The 15355-nt window shown below is 47.2% G+C and overlaps 1 protein-coding gene across 13 annotated transcripts in view; it reads left to right on the top strand.

Moving 5' to 3' along the window:
- The first annotated feature begins 294 nt into the window (after positions 1–294).
- Positions 295–15355, top strand: part of ZNF618 (zinc finger protein 618) — a 167086-nt gene continuing 152025 nt past the window's right edge. For 8 of the 13 annotated variants that reach the window (XM_028533021.2, XM_036022098.1, XM_036022097.1 and 5 more), the window contains exon 1: positions 295–444. In XM_028533021.2, coding sequence (XP_028388822.2) covers positions 412–444 — 33 coding nt within the window. In that variant the 5' untranslated portion in view covers positions 295–411. The remainder of the gene's footprint in view (positions 445–15355) is intronic. The other 5 variants (XM_036022107.1, XM_036022109.1, XM_036022110.1 and 2 more) reach the window with 2 other exon arrangements.

Here is a 15355-nt window from a genome sequence, read left to right on the forward strand (position 1 = left end):
CCCCGGGGCTGGCGGGCGGGTGGCAGCGGCGTGCCCGGGGGCCGGCCGGCTTTGTGTGCGGCGCGGAGGCCGGCGGCGCGGAGGCCGAGGCCCGGAGCTCGCGGGCCGCGCGGCGAGGCCGGCCCGGGGGCGGGCAGGGCGGCGGGGGGCGACGGCAGCCCCGCGGGGGGCGGCTCGGCGGCGGCGGCGGCGGCGGCGGCGGCCGGTGCGGGCCGGGGGTGGGGGCGAGGGCCGGGCGCCCCCCCCGCGCGCCCCCAGCGCCCCCGCCCCCCCGGCCTGAGCGGGGCGGGCGGAGGAGGGAGCGGCGGCAGCGGCGGCAGCGGCGGCAGCGGCGGCGGCATTGTGCGCGCACCAGCAGCCCGGCCCGGGAGGAGCAGGACGCGCCGGGGCCGCCTCCTCCCGCACGGACCGATGAACCAGCCGGGCGGCGCGGCGGTTCCGCAGGTACGACGGGGGGCCGGGGGCATGCACTGCGCAGGGGACCCCGGGGGCCCGGGGCCCGGGGCGCTGCGCCACTTCATTGCAATATTTGCCAAATGCAAAGTGCCTGGGCACGTTTGCGGGCTTTTTGTGGGCACTAACGGGAGGGTCAGGGTCTGGATAGCCCCCCCTCCGGGCGCCGCGGGGTGCGAAGAGGGTGGGGGAGACGATGGGGTCTTTTCGGACCCCCAACTCGGCGCCCTCTCCGGCCCCGGGCTCGGACCGGAGCCCAGAAAACAAAGCGGTGAGAGAACAGAGCAGCCATTTCAGTTTGGACAATTCACATTTTGCAAAAATGCAACCCCTTCCAGCTCTCCCCCCTCCCCTCCAAATTTGCAATTTCCCCCTGACCCTCTCAGCGCTCCGGGTTCCTGATGACCCCCCGGGAGGTTTTTCCTCTCTGGACCCCCATCTTTGCAACAATCTTTTTTTTTTAAGGCCATATTTCCCTTTCTCATTTTTTTTTTCTAATTTTTCTTCAAACGGTAGTTTTTTCCCATTAAAATGACGCCACCTAGAGGATACTATTTTGTAAATAAAAAAGAAATTAAAATTGAAAAGAAATATTTTTTATTTCTTATTTTTTCAAAAGTTTGCTCTACAAGGCAGTGGTGGAGAAAGAGATTCTTTTTTTTTCCTTTTTGGGGTGAAAATTTTCACTTTGACCTTCCCAGGAACATGAAGACAATTTTTATTTCTGAAGCCAAATCCAGATAATATGTAAATGAAAATTAAGCTGGAATTTGAATGAATTCAGTGTTTGAAGGGATGAAAGCAAAAAGCCTCCTAAAACCAAAGTCAATTTGGTTGCCTAACTCATTTTAGTTTGAGAAAAAAACTAACTGGAATGAGGAAAGGAGGGAAATTGTTGAGTTTAGGGAAAACTGGGAGAAATTGGCTTTATGAAGCAATTAGAAATTGTACTTCATTGTAATTTGGAACTTGTTTAGCTTAGCGGGCAAAAAAGACTAATTTCACCATTTGGGAATATTTAAGTTTTTCTATTTCCAAGAAGGAAGGATTTAAAAGAGAAAATAGACCCTAAAATGTTGGCTTTGGACACACCCAGAAATTGTAGGTGTTTTTTTTTTAAATTTTGCATTTACATTTTACTGCATTTAAATCCTAAGGTTCTAAAGAAAAACAGAAACTGGAAAAGTTAGAGTGAAATCCTCTCATTTTTTCCATGTGTATGTTGGGTTTTGTGTTATTTTGTTTTGTTTTGATGGAATAATTAAGAGTGTTTTCTGATTTTGTTTTCTGAAAGGTCTAGGCATTTCTTTTTGTTGTTGTTTTATTCAGAAAATGTCAGAAACCTTTTCTGAGCAATATTAAGTGGAAAAAACGTAAATGCATTACATTATACAAATTGAGTAGCCCACAGATTTGTAGGAGAGACCGCCATTAAAATAAGATATGCATAATTAACATTATTATGAAAAAACTAACAGTGGATTCACAGAAGCTCATTTTTTATGACATACAACTGAATCAGTTGATAAAGACAAGGGTTGAGGAATTTTTGGAGGAAGAAAATTTTCCCTTTTCTGTGCTTGTTCACTCTTCCAATTTGAAAAATTTATTATTTAAAAAAAATGTAGATTGGTTTCAGGCCTCTTTGATTGTGATTTGGGCTTGGTAGTTTATTAACACTCGCTATTTTTATTCCACAAATTTGATTACTTTCAAAGGGGAAGAAAAATCCATTAGCCTTTATCTTTTTAGGGTGTTTGTGATTTTTTTTTAGAAGCACAAATTTTACTAATTTAAGAAGGAAAGATAAAAAGGGAAGGACAGAGGAAGGAGATGAAAATTCTGATTCTTATCCACCTTCCCTTTTGGAACACTTACTTTGCTGAAAAAATGAGGTAAAACACCAATTTGATTGATTCTAGCATAAAAATTTAATTTTATTTTTGAAGGAAAAAATCAAAATACAAACAAAAGCCAAACCCAAAGGTTCTTGCATTTGGAACATGAAAGCACATGTTCAAACAACATTTGATGTATTTTTGGCCTTAGAATAGATCAAATGAAGGTGAAACAAAAAAAAATTTTTTTGGAAGACAAATATTGACCAAATTAAAATTTAACAGGTGAAAATAAGATACCCACCCAAAGTTGGAGGGTTATTTGTGATGAATTTACTATCTGATTGAATTTGCTGGGGATTTTGAACCAAAAACAAAAACAAAAAAAGTTCTCATTTTTCTGTCCAAAGGGTGGGGGGGAATATTGTCAGCATTTGCAGCATGGGGTCTTGGGTGGGGAGTTGATGGGGGTGTCACACAGGGCTGGGGCAGGAGGCCCTGCACCCCCTTCATCAGTCACCAGATGTCTTGGAAGAAATGGTAGTCCCAGTCCATGGATTCCCAACCCTGTTTTGTAGAAATTCAGATTTCTAAGGGGACATGAATTCTGTGAAATATATTTGACAGTGGCAGAGGTTCGACATTTCCCATCATCGCCGTTGCATTTGGGAGATTTTATTTTTTTAGTAACAAAATCCTTCAGGGCTGACTGGCCACATTCTGACATATTTGGAATGAGCTTTTTTTTTTTTTAAAGTAGCATAATTAAAATTTTTTTTCTGTTGAATTATTTAGGCCGATGTCTAGGACGGTCAAAGAATTTATAATTTCCAAGGGCTCCGGTGGCCTCAAGAGACAGTAGGCCTGAGTTTAGCAGGAGATAGAAGAGAGCTGTGCCCTGGCCTGGGGAGGGTAGGTGGGCACCCCTACCAGGCATCTGAGAAAAAGTCAGGGTTGTAGATAACAGGTTATTTCTGGTGCAAGGAATAAAAATAATTGCAGCCTGTCCCTTTGTGTGTCCTGGCTCTCGTGACACGCAACTCGGATTCCTTCGTTCCATTCTGCTGAAATTTTGTTGTGTTGTCTAGATTTTAAAGGGAACTCCTGGCTAGAAACGGGAAATCATTTTTTGTGTGTTGTAGACCTGTTTTTCCCTTAAAAAATTGTTTATTCTGATCATGTTTGTTGTAGAGGAAACAGAGGTGCATGATGGTACTATTGGAGGCGGGGTCAGTTTTCTTTTGTTTCTATTGGCGTCTCTCAGGATTGAGAGCTGACCTGGGCCTTGCCTCTGTCACCTCCCATTTTAGGTGAAAATGTGACCAGAAATGGATCTATGGGCTAATTTTTATTAGCCCATGTCTGCTCACCACACGCTCTTAGAATATTGGGCAAAAAATCTGGCAAATTGGACTTGAGGGGTGGTAATTTGATGATGGGCTGAGTTATTTTGGTGAAAGATCATTTATACTCACTTTCACAGTGGAGACTCTTATTACTTAATGTTTTGCTTCTCTGCCTAAGGAGTTTTTTTTTTTTTCTAATAAGGTTTGAAATTTCAAGGGCCTGCTTTATAGCTTGACTTTGGACCCAGCGAGGAAACAGGGTTTGCTTATACTTCAGTCCTGCACCGTGGTGAACTTGAACAAGGCCTCTTGCTTTTGCAGAAGGAAAGCAACAAAGATGGCTGGTCAGTGGAAGGCTGACCTCTCCCTGGTCCTAGAAAATAAATAGCCCATGGTTTGTTTCATTTGAGAAACAGAGTTTAAAAACTCCTTCATTGTCAGATACAGTCCCCCCCCACCCCCCACCTTTGACTCGGCTCTTGGAATGCTGTTTCCTCTGACCTCAGGGCCCTCCTGTCTTCTTCTCCCTGGTGGGGTGATAAGAACTTCCTTGCTGTGTTCCACTGGACGTGTAAGCCTGACTTCTCATGGTCACGGTGAAATTTGAATTTTTTCTGTGTCCTTGAAATATTTTGTGTTGGTCGTTGTCTCCTCTCTGCTGATGTAAAGTGAGGTACATTTGTGGTTTCACAGGAGCCCCAGCTTTCTCCCGGCCTTGCGGTATGACCTTGGCCAGATTATTTATTCCTTCTGAGCCTCAGTTTTTGCATCTGTAAAATGAGAGCTTGGGATCAGAGCAACAATAATGTATATGTAGGTTTCATCGCTGATTCTGACTCCAAGCTGCCTGGATCACTGTGTTGAGAAGGATTCTGAGGTCACATTCACACGCCCATATTCTGGAGAGAGGGGTGCAGTGTCTATCCCAGAATGGGGAGTGTACCTCTTATTAACCATTCCCGGGCTAGGCTGTGTCAGGACCCCTCAGTGGGTTGTAAAATCAATTTAGTGCATCACAATCAACACAAAAAAAATAGTATACAAGGGAACACAAACAGGAGGGCGTAGCACAATACTGAAGGTGAGCGTTGTCTGGTGAGACTTTTGTTTTATTTATACTTGCTGATAATCTGTCATGATAAGAAATGGAATTGCTCTATGAGTCATGGTTAGAAAGAGTGTGAAAGGTGTGGACTGCGTGATGCACCATGATGTGCCGCGGTTACACTGGACTGCCTGTACTCTGGTTTCTCATCTGTTACCCTAGCTGACTTCTGCGTGAACCCTGTGGGGCAGGTGTCCTGTGCCACATGTGTGTCCCCTGGTGGAGCCTGTCTTCAGAGCCACCTGTGAAGTCTCAAGCTGTGTGGTGGTCAGGCTCGCCCCCCAGCTGGTTGACCTTGAATGAGACTTGCAGGACAGGTGCTAGAGGGAAGGCCACGTCTTTGCCAGATGTTCTTGCCGGAGAGGAGATTTTGAGTCACTTGGAATCCCTGTCTTGGTGGGAGGGAGAGCTGTCACAGTTACTTTTATTCCTCACTTGTACTTCAGTTCGCCAGAGGACTCTTTCTGGAGTTAGGGTTCATGTTTATGCTGTATTTAAATTTCACACAGACTCTGTGTGTGTGTCCGTATTTTTGTGTGCATGCACTTCCTAAACCCTCCAGAATTGTGGTGTTAGTCTCTCATCTTTTAAATAGACCAGTGGCGTCCAATAGAAATATGACTTGAGCCTCATAAAACTACATATGAGTCACATATGTAGTTTTAAATTTTCTAGCAATCCTTTAAAAATATAAAAAGGAACAGATGAAATTAATTGTAATATGTTGACAATAGTATCATTTCAGTATGCATTAACATAATTATTAATGTGATATTTTACATTCTTTCTTTGGGGCGTGTTAAGTCTCTTCTGATTAGCCGCGTTTCCTGGGTTCAACAGCTGCACGTGACTAGTGACTTCTGTACCGGTCAGCGCGGGGTCAGACCAGTGTTCCATCTGTTCGTTACTGGGTGGCCTCAGGGAGTGAGTGACGCATCTTTCAAAGCTCTTGGTTTTGTTGATGGGACTTCCTTCCTGAGCCCTATCTGCTTGGGAGGCATTTCAGTTGATAGTGGTGATGAGTCCCATTCATTCATTTAGCCTCTTCTGGCTGAAGTGGTCCATACCTCCCTTTTATTTGTCCCAGAGCAGTCTTCTGCCAGGGTTAGGCCAGAATGCTGAAGTTTAAAATGACAGATGATGGCCAGAAACTTCAGCAGGCATGCCATTGAAGTTGAGAAGAGCAGGCGGCAGTCGTAGGAGGCAGGGTTGAAGTCAAGTCTGGCCTGAAAGGATGAAGAGAAAAGGAGGTGGGAGGTGAGTAAGAGCGGGGTTGGGGTTCAAGAGGAGGAAGAAGAGAGGGCAAAGGTAGTTTGTCAGTGGAATTCATTTCTGAACTAAACATGAAACCACCAGGAAATTCCCCCAGGCTAGGCCTTTAGGTCAGAAGCACAGAAATTTTCTGACATTCACTGAGTTGGTGAAGTGGTCACCCAGACTGGGGACTGAAATCCAACCTCGTGGCACGGTTGGCTTTGTATTGCTTTGGGGAAGTCGCTTCTGGTTGTGGAACCGCAGCTTCTGCATCTGGAAAAAAGGGGGTAATGGATCTTGACCTTGAAGGGTTGTTTTATAGTTCAACGAAGTGGCACCTGTGGAAACACCCAGCCAGTCCTTAGAAAGTGGACCTTGGAAGGTGGTCAACACCTGTCAGTTAGCTCTTGACCCAGTGGCCAATGGGTGTCTCCACACTTTGGGGAGTCTGAGTCCCAATAACAGCAAGTCCCCCAAATAAAACTTCTTGGCTTATTATCTTTAACAGGCAAAGTTAGGTAACAACAGAAAAGGCGTACTTTTTCAGTTGTCCTTTAAGACAGATCAGGACAAGACGTCTTGTGGGCCTTCCACATCTTTCTTGTCCAAGGCGTCCTCAGTGATTTCATTCCAGGGATGCTCTAGCTCCTCCGAAGAGTTCTGGATTTGATTCAAAGCCTGTGGCACAGTGTTGAAAGGCCATAAACCTTAATCCTGGGGAACTGTGCACCTTTGAGCTTCTTCCGATGCTGGGCCTCCTGTCTCTGGCGCCCTTCCCCTCATTCCTCTCTGCTCCATGAGAAACCAGACCCCCCAGGGATCGCCTGCTCACACTCTCCTGTGGAGCCCTCCCGAGCCTCCCCGGGTAGAGTTCATCTCTCCCCACTCTGCGGTGCTTCCAGATGCTCTGGACCCACAGATGAGAATCGGTTGGTTGCATTTCTGTTTCTCTAGCCAGCTCATGAGTTCCTTGAGGGCAGAGATCATGGGTTATTCATTTTAGGGTCTGGCACAGAGCTGCAGCTCCATAACTATTTTTTGCTGACTTAATTTGATTTTTTGGAAGTAGCTCAGATCAGTAGGGTTTGAGTCCAGCGAAGAGTTGGTGGCCGCTTTGGGTTTGGCCATTTGGTCAACACCTGTGTTGGATGAGGGAGCCACACAGCACCTTTTCTTAGAGCCGGCTCCCCTGGGAACGATAAAGCAGAGGGGGCTTGTTGGATGGGAGTAATTCTTCTTTGACTTTACACGTCTGGGGGAATTTTTAAAAAGTTCCCACCCCACCTGGCTGGCACACCTCAGTGGATTGAGCTCAGGCTGTGAACCAAAGCATCGCAGGTTCGATTCCCAGTCAGGGCACATGCCTGGGTTGCAGGCCATGACCCCCAGCAACCGCACATTGATGTCTCTCTCTCTCTCTCTTTCTCCCTCCCTTCCCTCTCTAAAAATAAATAAATAAAATCTTTTTTTAAAAAAGCAACCACACATTGCTATTTCTCTCCCTTTCTCCTTCCCTTCCTTTCTCTGAAAATAAATAAATAAAATCTTAAAAAAAAAAGTTCCCACCCCCTTCACTCTGCTGTGGAAACTATTTCGTTTAAGCAGCTTGGAGGCCATCTAGGACCAACATCCGGATGGCCGACTCGCAGGTGGGGTGGATGGCCCTCAGCGTTTCTGAGGAGGTGGACATGGGGGCAGCCTCGAGGTGGCAGGGGCTGGACAGTCCTCTGTGTTTCCTCTGGGAGCCCGTCTTCTCGGCCTCGGGCCCAGGACCTGAAGGCTAAGGGGCCGTCTGCAGAACCCGCAAGGCACGTGGGCCCCTTCAACGTAAAGTAACCAACTGTGTGATTTGATGTGCGGTCAGACCCCATCTTTGGTTGGTTTCTGTTTTGCAGATGCCAAAGATGAAGGGAAATTTATGGGAGAAAGCTGAGAACATTCTGTTTATTTGCTTAATCTTTTTTTGGTAAGTTTTATAAAACACTGCCATTTTTAACACTTAATGTGTGGATCAGCTCAGCAAGTGAGCACAGGAGCCCAGTTTGAGGGAGACCTTATTCCTCAGTGGTCATGTTCCCATATGCTCCCGTTTCTGAAACTGGGGTATGTGTTACAATGGGTGTGCTCTGTTAGCACGCTGTTTCTCCCTCATATTTTTTTCTTCTCAAAAAGCTGTTACGAAATCGATGGTGTATCTAGCATCTTGGAATTGAGGGAATAAAGTGTCTCGTCATGTTCCTGGTAGGGTGGATTGTGACATTAGGAATCTCCAGTTGTGTGTGTGTGTGTATGTGTGTGTGTGTGTGTATTAACCTCACTTATTCTGGGCTTGGCTTCTCCACCTGTCCAGTGAAGCAGGACTTCACCTTGGGCAGAAGCTTCTGGAACTCAAGTTAGCATCCCTCTCTTTTTCTAACTTTGCTTCTCTAGAAGGTGTATGAGGCCAGTGGGAGGGAAGCGGCAATGCTTTGTAAACTGTGCCCTTCTGAACAGCCACGTGCACGGGCTGCCCTGCCAGCAGCAGAACACGGGTTGGGCATTTCCAAGGGTGGGATGAGCAGATTGAAGGTCAGGGGCAAGGCTGGGCTCTTCTCTCGGCTCCACTCTTGATCATTTCGTGATCTTTTCCAAAGCACTTCATCTCCCTGCACTTGTTCTCCTTGTCTGTAAAGTTGGGATAGAGGTGATGATGATGATGATGATGATGATCATCCAAGGAACGGCACAAGATTCTTGTAAAACGCTGTGAGGGATGTGAGGAGAAAAGCTTTGTAATGGGCAAAGTACTTTTCATTTACAGTATGTTATTTGTCCACCATCTAATCCAGGAATGGTAACTAAGTAACATACACGGCACTGCTCCCTATTTCCAAACCTGTGGCAGACATTGCTAATCGATCATGCCGGTCTTTTGCATTGAGCTTTTGCACTGGCCAGTGGCTTCAGAATCCTCCTTCGTATGATGCTACCAGTGAGTTGTGTTTAGCATGGGATGGACATAAAGCCAATTTGTCATTTCTGATCTAGTGTCTGCCTCTTTCTCAGAAGTGCGGTGGAGCTACTTGTCCAAAACCTCGGTGAACAGGCAGAGGTGGAACTTCCAGCCTCGGATTTTGCAATGCTTTCTCCCTACTATTTGCACATACATTGTGTCAAAAGGAATTAAAGTTAATTTGGTCTTGAGAAATAGAGGCTCCTGACTGTTATAATTAGATACCCTCGGGGCTGTCATCAAAGCAGGGCTGGATGACCTGCTTCTCTGCCTGATCCCGGAGTGATCAGGTTTCAAAGGGGGAGATACTGGTGGCTGGGCCACTGGGTGGGGCAGGCGATGTCCCTTGCTCACTGCTATAGTGCCCAGGATGCGGCAGAGGGGCGAGGCAGGCCCTGGGGTTCCTGGATGGCATCCTGCCTGGATTTGCCCTAAGTTTGCTGTTTCACATACTGTAAGTCCACAGACCAGTCTCTCAGTCACTCAGTCTTCGTTCTGCATCTGGGAAATGGGATGGAATGATCTTTCCCAAGAATGAAATGAAATAACCTATTTGAAAATGCTTTTTAAACCGACGCCCTAATATGTGGTGTTTTTTTTATAACACGTATTCATTTCTGTAACTAGCACTAATTGTTAGTGCTCTGTTGGGTAAATTGTTTAAACCCAGAGTCGCAGATGGGTGCCCACAAGACAAATTGGACGTTGGTCTAAGGTTTAAAAAGTTTGGAAGTTTTAGACCTTCACGGGGTATGTGCTCTCCTGTTTGATCAGTTCCCACCCTGCTCCCGCTTCAGCCACACGTGTGACCTGCCTGGCGCCGGGAGGCACTGGCGTTGGGCCCACTGACACAGCCTCTGTTTGTCGGTCTGTGAAGTGGGAGAGCAGTCCACCACCCATGAACCCCTCCCAGGCTTCCTGCAGGCATCACACAGTGGACTCCAGAGCGCTGCATGAACAGCGAAATGAAGGCCTGGAGAGACATGTTGGCGGCGACAACTCCTTTCTTTTCTTAAAAGGGAAAGGAAGGAGGCCGAGGTGAGTATGGTATTGAGTCGGCAGAAAAAGGATATAAATATTTTGGCTGACAAAGCAGAAGGAAGCTTCATATATATAAGCTGAGGAGAGTACATGGAGTCGGGTGGTGCTTGGCGCCCCAGTCTGCCATCGAAAACACAGGAAAACCTGCTTTCTAGTGAAGTGAGCTCCGTGTCAGGGCTGAAATCCTTGATTCCCAGGGGCCAGCCCTGGTCCTGGGGTGAGGGCAGGGTGGGGGGATGTCTGTGGGGCAGGGGGCCTCCCAGGGAGAAGCAAAACCTGCTGTCTCCCCCATGGGTGGAAATGACTCCTGTAGGGCCGAGGAGGCCCTAGTGTCCCCCCCGGCAAGCCCCTGGGCTTGCTGGTAACACTTAAAGTCAGTAGCTGTTTTGGCCGGCGCGCTGGATGTGTTATTGTCCAAGACAGCACGCCTGAGGGCTGAGCCATTCCTACCTCTCAGCTTTGAGCCTCTGCCAGACAAATCCCCAGCAGCCCCAAGACTACTGTAGAGAATTATGGATGTGAGTTTTCATAGGGAGAAGTTTTGCAGAGAATTTGCGTTCTGTTTTATTCTGGGCTCTGAGTTCTGTGAGCCAGCTGGGCGTAGACGGGGCACTTGGAATACCCGGGGAGAACAGGTGAAGGCATTTTTGGATGCTGGAAAAAAATTTTTTTTTTTTTTTGGTAATGTCATCAATTGGGAAAAATAACTCTAAAAATGTAAGTGTGTGTATATGGGTGTTTCTTATAATGTGTGCTGGAACTGCAGAAAGTGAAACTGATCTGGAATAAAACTGAAACTGGCCTGAAATGAAGCCGCAGGGAAGAGCAGCTTCCCTGGGGGGCTGCTGCTGGCTTGAGGTGGACTTTGCCATGAGGCTTGTCTCTGTTTTGGGTCAGAGGAGTCAAGTGCTCCAGAGGTGACCAGGGATTATCTGAACGTGTGCCAGCTGGTACGCAGTGGTGACCATGGGGCACAGGTCTCTTCGCCATTGAACGGCGGCCACCCTGGATTGGGACATGCTGTAAATGTCAAGTCGACACCGCTTTTTATGGGCTTTGTAGGGAAAAAAAATAAAGAATGGAAAGGATCTCAGTAATAATTTTTAAAATATTGATGACAGGTTGAAATAACATCTTATATAGTGGCTTTAAATAAGATACGTTATTAGTATGAATTTCACTATTTAACTTTTTATTTTTCATTTTTTAATTTTTTTAAAGATTTTATTTATTTATTTTTAGAGAGGGAAGGGAGGGAGATAGACAGAGAGAGAAAGAGAGAGAGAGAGAAACATCAATGTGCGGTTGCTGGGGGTCATGGCCTGCAACCCAGGCATGTGCCCTGACTGGGAATCGAACCTGTGACACTTTGGTTCACAGCTCCCACTCAATCCACTGAGCTACACCAGCCAGGGCTTTAACTTTTTATTTTTAACAACGAGGTGACTAGAAAACTTGAAATTCCCGGTTGTGCTTCTGGTATATTCCTCTCGGACTGTGTGGGTTGAAGCCAGCCTGTTCCCCTCAGAAAGGGGGCGTGACTTGCTCAGAGACACACAGCGGCTCCACCAGGTAACGAGCTGGACAGACTGCAGGACTCAGTGTGGGATTGAGAAGAAAGGATGATCAGTGGTGTAGGCATCACTATAACCGGGTGGTTGGAATGAGGGGGTGATGGGAATTTATGAAAAGACACAGGGCGGGGGGAGAGGTGGAGAGGGCAAGGAGAGAGAGATGGAGGGAGGGAGGGAGAGATTGAGATGAGCAGTAATTCGGGAGGCAGTTTAAGCTCTTTCCCACTTTGCTCATCCATTCCCCTAAACATTAATTAAACACTTAGGAAGGAAGAAAGTGAGTCTAACAAGGCCAGCAAGAACAAATCTAAAAGATTACCCCCAACAGTTTCTCCGCTTGCCAAAAAATTTCAAAATCTGTTTTCTGCAACGTCTTTGGGTTTTAACTGGGGTTTTTCTGAAAGAGAGCACCGTGCAGAGAATAGAAACCCAGGTCATGTTAGGGACTGTGGCTTTGGGGTCCAGGGGGGTCTGGAAGCCATTCTGTTGGGAAGGTGTGTCTGTTCTCTGTGATGATTTGGGAGGCAGGGCTTCTGGAAGACCCAGAGGGCACACTGCCATAGTGGGCGGAGCACGTAGGGTGGGCAGGGCGGGTGGCAACCCTGACCGCTAACCTGGTAGAGAGACTGGAGCGGGCGGCTAGCCCCAGGGGGAGCAGCAGAGCTCACTGGAACCCGGGTCTCTGACTTTACAGCCCACTTCTTCTGTGCTTGGTGCTTTGAAAGGAGTTTGAGCCCTGTACCAGAAATTCAGCCTTACAAATTTTGAATTTTTAATTGGGAATGCTTTCTGTCCAAAGGCTGATGTGTAGGGTTCTCATTTATTTCACTTGATCTTTTGCAAAATAGAATGTTTCTGCCTTGAACTCTAGTCATTCCCCATTTACCGAGTGTTTATTATACTCCTGGCGCTGGGCTAAGCATTTAACATCTATTATCTCATTTAATCAGCCTGGAGACTAGGGTTTTGTTTGTTTGCGTGTTTTGTTTTCCATATGAGGGTATTGAGATTCAGAGGTGAGAGGAAGCGCACAAGATTACACAGCTAATCAGTGGCGGTTGGATTCAAGTTCAGATAGTCGCCAAAAGCTGGCCGACAATGTACCCCTTTGAGTCTTCCAAGCCCTGGCACCAGACCCGAGAGCAGAGAAGCCTTTAAGATGGCCATCCCCATTTTATAGTTGAGGAATAACTTGCACCAGGTGATTGGGTTGGGACTTGAGCCCAGGTCCTTCAGATGCTCTGCCCGTGCCCTCAAGGGTTGGTAGTAAAGCGTGGTGTCTTGGGAAGTTGACCTCCCCACTCCGCAGGGCTGTGGTCTGGGCTCCCAGGCCCTCATGCCCCGGCTCCCAGCCGCGCCCAGCAGCGCCCCACCCAGACAAGCGGGTTGTGTGTTTCCTGTGCACAGAGCCTTGAATACCGCATTTGAAAACAGTTGCAGAAGGTTTGCTGTAATTAATTACATTTGACATACTTGGAATCGGGGCCTCCTGGATTCAGAATGCAAATTTATGCCCAGACAGATGTAAGGTATGCTTGCAGCCAAGCGCTCTGGCAAGTCCCAGCCAGGGCCTGTGGCATCGCTCGCTGCCCTGATGGGACTGCCGTCACAGGCGGTGGAGTGGCGGAGGCAGCACGCAAACTCGGGATCCTGGAGCCCCCGGGCTGCTGGAGGAGAGTAACCTGGACCTCCCGTTGGAGCCCTGCTCATGACTCAGCCACGGTTTGGGGTAATTCATTTTCTCTTTGGGGAGCTTCAGTTTCCCCTCCTGTCCACTAGGGGCTTGGGTTAGGTGATCTCAGGAAGCGTGTGCTGATAATTTGTCCAGGGGGTGGTAGGACAATTGATTACTCAGAGTTGGAGCTGGAGGGTGGGTTTTAGAAGTAGCATGGATAAACAGCCGAGGTGAGAAAGGCTAGGAATCGGGAGGTGAGCAGGCGGCCGTTGGAATGGACGAGAGAGTTGTGCAGGGCCTCGTGTTAGTACAAGATGTGCTGATCTCCGGGGCTCCTTGTGGAGAAGTCGTCCCCTCAGCACCGCTCTGTCCTCCCACCCCCACATGCTTGGCTTACCGTCTGCGTTAGATGGTTGTTGCCTTGTACCAGGTCACCCAGAAATTGAGCGGCTTAAGACAACAATAATTGCTTATTGTCTCATGGTTTCCGTGGGTCAGGAACCTGGGAGGAGCTCAGTGGTTTGGTCTGGTTTAGGGTCTCCCTGTGGTTGTGGTTGTATGGTGAGTATGGCTGGGTCCTCTTACCGTCTTCTCTGCTGTCATATGTGATGCTGAAAGCTTGGAAGACTTGAACAGCTGAAGTTCCTCGGGTGTCCATCCATCCATCTGTATCTGTATCCATGTGCTCTCCAGCACGGAGGCTGCATGCATGGCCTGACTTCTGTATGGTGCCGTGAGGCTCCAGACTGCGTGTTCTAAGGGAGAGAATCCAGCATGACTTAACTTCCACCGCAGTCTGTGGGTTGAGGCGATTACAAAGACGTACCTCAGTTCAGAGGAGAGACGTGACCCCCAGTTCTCTATGGAGCTGTGCCAGCCTCATGTTGAACACGTGGGGTTGGATATATGTTCATGTGGTCATCTTTGGGAAACACAGTCCATACGTTTGTCTGCCCATCAGTCTGTCTGTCTAGCTGTTCACCTGTCCATCCCTCTCTCTACCTACCCGCCATCCACCCATTTTATCTTCCCATCCTTTAGATGTCTGTCCTTCCTTATGACCATCTGTCCATCCACCCATCCCATTCATCTATCTCCTTCAATTACCGGACACGTTTTGGGCACCTAATATGTGACAAGTATAGGTAAGTTCTTCCAGTAATGAGCTCAAATGGGAGGACGAGAATGATATTTATTGAGAACCTACTTACTGTTAGTCCCCTTACCCTCAAACTAACTCCATGGCATAGAATTACTGTCCTCTCTGTTTTACAGGGATCTAGGACACAAAGAAGCTAAATAACTGGCCCAAGGTCGTTCAGCTTGTTAGTGTCAGAGCTGGAACTTGAACTCAGGACTTCCTGACCACACAAAATGGCTGTCCAAGAGTTAATTCTCTCTCTTTTTTTTTCCAACTAAAAAAAATTTTCTGATTTATTAAAATAACACATTCATTACAAAAACTTCCAAGCAGTATGGAAACATATGCTTATTTAAAAAAAAAGAAATCACCCAAAACCCTATGGTAAAGAAATAACCAATGTTCACATTTTGGTGAACATGAGGCAAGCCTCCTCTTCGATACTTAAATATATATGATTATAGTTTTATACAAATGGGGGTGAGTTCTACGTGCTGCTCTGTAGCCTGCTTTCTCTTTTTCTTTTTAAACTCATGGATCTCTTTCTTCATCAGTACGTATGAATGAATATATGTGTGTATATGTATATATGTGTATCTATTCATGTTTATGTATACATGTATCCCAACATCCATTGCCCTGTTGGGTTTGGGTTAGTTCTAATCTGTATACACAGCGTGTCTCGCTGTTACGGCAACCTCCATAGCTTCACCTCGAGAAGGCTGAGCGCTGGGTCAAGCTGGGGTCCCCTTGCGCAGGTGGCGTGGACTGAGTTTCTGCTCTCGGAGATTGCCGGTGCTCCTCTTACACGTGGTGGCATCGCCTTGCATCACCAGTGTTCTGCATCTTTGATGTCCCAGTGGGCAAACGAATGCGATCAAACAGCTATTGGTATGTTTTTATTAGCCACTTGCATTTCTTTTGTGAATCTCCTGT

Source organism: Phyllostomus discolor, chromosome 3 (assembly GCF_004126475.2).
Source record: "Phyllostomus discolor isolate MPI-MPIP mPhyDis1 chromosome 3, mPhyDis1.pri.v3, whole genome shotgun sequence".
Lineage (NCBI taxonomy): Eukaryota > Metazoa > Chordata > Mammalia > Chiroptera > Phyllostomidae > Phyllostomus > Phyllostomus discolor.